Genomic DNA, 2,540 nt, shown 5'->3' with positions numbered 1-2,540 from the left:
ACCAAGGTGCCTGCCTGGGTGGGGTTAGGACCACCACATCTATCCATAGGCTACAAAGCCCAGCTTTTTTCCTCCTCTGTGCCTCCCCTCCACCAACCTGTCTTAGCCCTCCCCCAACCAGACAGCAGAGCAGCCCACTCCCCCTTGGCCAGTGAGTGCTAAGGTTCTTAGCCATTAACACTGCTCTAAGTTAATTTGGCATCTGCAAGAGGGGGCAGGGTTCTGGGCGTCAGGGGGCATCTCATACTGTGAGATTCAAAATTCCCTCAACACAGCTGCATTTGGAGGCCATTTTCTGCATTTCAGACATACTGGGTTCTTTGCACCACAAAGCCCTCTCCCAAACTTGCTTTCCCCGCTCCCCATGCAGCAAGGACATATTTTCAGCGCGTACTACTACTCATCCACACTCTACTAGGGTGGGGTCCGAACCAGCCCTTAATAGAGGCTTTTGGCTCTGCAATCTAACTAGATCTAGCCAACCCCCTCCATTAAATTTTACTTGTTCACGGTTCTGATGTATTAATTTTGCTCTTCGTCCCTTTTGGACTTAAACTGACTTTTTTCTAATCTCGCGGAATAGATTGACATTTCCCAAAGATTTTAATACTCTCACCGGCGGTCTGGCCTCCCTGAAGGACCAACCCTTTCCCCTCCGGAGCTGCAGCCTTCCTGGCCTCCTCGGAGTGGGGTCTCAGGAGCCCTGGACCTGCCCCCCACGGCTCGGCTCCGCAGTCAGGCGGCCAGGCGGCCCAAGAAGCGCACACCGCCCTCCGCGCTCTGCCCCAGGCAACACACATCCCCGACACACAGGCACACACGCCCCGCGGAGGTGCGGGTGGGAAGCCGCGGGAAGCCCGACGGCTGCAGTTTTATTACAAGGTTTCTTTTCGAAAGCAGAATCAGGCCGACAAGCGCAGCGACTCGGATTCTCCCACAACTTCCCCCACCCCGCCCACCCACAAACACACAAAACTCCCACGCCGGTGACCTCGGCCCCGGGTGGCCTCGCATGACCCCTCCCGCCCCGCCACGCCGAGGTGCCCACAGGACCAGCCGGGTGTGGAAGTCCCTTCCCGCGCCGCCGCCTCGAGTCCCGCGGTGTCCCGGTCCCGGGGCGCTCCGGGGGCCCGTCACTGTCCCTCGCGCGGCCAGCCCGGCGGCGGCGGCGGCGGCGGCGGCAGAGCCCGAGCGGGGCACGAGGGTCGCGGTCTCTCTTCTCTTCTGCTGGCGGGCCGGGCTGGCTATCGCGGGCCGGGGCGGCCTCAGTACAGCCCCAGGATGGCGGCTCCCACGTCCTTGGAGGGCCGGCGCTCCTGCATCAGAAAGTTGATCATGCTCTCCGACTTGATGAGCAGGTTGCAGCCCAGGAAGAACACGCCGAAGACCACGGTGAGCGACAGCACGCAGAGCACAGCGATCTGCGCCACGCGCGACACCCACAGGCTGCGCTCGTCCGGCGCCAGCCCCGCGGGGACCCCGTCGCTGGCGGCCAGCGGCGCGCCTCCGGCGCAGCAGCCCAGCCACGTGCCCAGCCCGTGGCTGCGGTTCCCCAGGGCGGCCCCGCCGCCGCCGCCCAAGCCGCCCTCTGCCTCCAGGCCGCTGTGGTTCAGGAAGGTCGCGTTCATCGCCGCTCAGCGCCCGAGGTCTCCGCGCGCGGGCCGGGGCGCACGGGGAGGCCGGCCGGCGCCCGCCCTCCGGGAGACGCTGGGGTCTGGCTGCGAGCGGGGAGAGGGGAAGGCGGGAGGGCGCCCGCGCGCCGGCACCCCTCGGGCCGCCTGCCCGGGGCACCGGGCAGGAACCGGCGGCCCGGAGGAGCAAGCAACAGGCGGCGCGGGAGCTGGAGCCGGAGAACCGATCGCTCGTCTCGGTCGCCGGCTGAGCTGCGCGCCCGCCCCGCAGCCCCTCCCCTAGCAACGGCCCCGCCCCCGCCATCCCCCTCCCCTGCTGAGCCCCGGGGGCGGCAGGCGCAGCGCCCCCCGAGTCCCGAGGCTGGAAGGGACTGGAGATGCAGAAGCCCCGCCCCCGGGCCGGCGGAGGTCGAGCCCCCGGGGGCCGCGGCTGGCTGTTTCCGGGTGGAAGATCTCCCCGAGGCGCCCATTCCGGGATTCGGGGCTCCTGGCAGTTAAGTTCTTCCTGAAGTCTGCCCTAAATCTCTTCTCCGCTCTCCGGCTCCTAGTAATTCTTCCTGGACATCCGAGGAGTAGCTGTGACCACCCCTCCCCCCCGCCCCCCGACATCAGCTTCCCTCGCCTCTCTCTTCTCCACCGTGGCGGTGGCGCCGGGTGCCCAGCGGTCCCGCACGCCGCTCCCCGCTCCTCCCCGCTGTCCCCACGCTGCAGGCTGTGGCGGCGGGTAGTGCAGCCTCCTTCCCACCCTGCCCCCACCCTGCCTCACTTGATCCTTTTATTTTAATTTAAGAAGTTTATTGCGGGTTTTTTCCATTCCTTTTTACAAAAAAACTCGCATCGTTGTAAACTAGTTAGAAAGTACGGATTAGCATAATGAAAAAAATCTAAAATCTCATAATCCTACCACCC

General features: G+C 64.8%; 1 protein-coding gene across 1 annotated transcript; it reads right to left on the bottom strand.

The window, feature by feature from the left end:
* Positions 1-953: 953 nt before the first annotated feature.
* Positions 954-2,248, bottom strand: RPRML (reprimo like). The gene has a single exon (XM_032321571.1). The coding sequence runs from the start codon at positions 1,626-1,628 to the stop codon at positions 1,266-1,268; it is 363 nt and encodes a 120-aa protein (XP_032177462.1). The 5' UTR covers positions 1,629-2,248; the 3' UTR covers positions 954-1,265.
* Between the last annotated feature and the right edge of the window lie 292 nt (positions 2,249-2,540).

Source organism: Mustela erminea, chromosome 18 (genome assembly GCF_009829155.1).
Source record: "Mustela erminea isolate mMusErm1 chromosome 18, mMusErm1.Pri, whole genome shotgun sequence".
NCBI classification, from domain to species: Eukaryota; Metazoa; Chordata; class Mammalia; order Carnivora; family Mustelidae; genus Mustela; species Mustela erminea.
Note: the sequence above shows the minus strand (reverse complement) of the source record. Positions and strands in the feature narration are given on the sequence as shown.

Excerpts from the sequence above, each read along its gene's own strand:
- RPRML (XM_032321571.1), bottom strand. The coding sequence starts at position 1,628 with ATGAACGCGACCTTCCTGAACCACAGCGGCCTGGAGGCAGAGGGCGGC.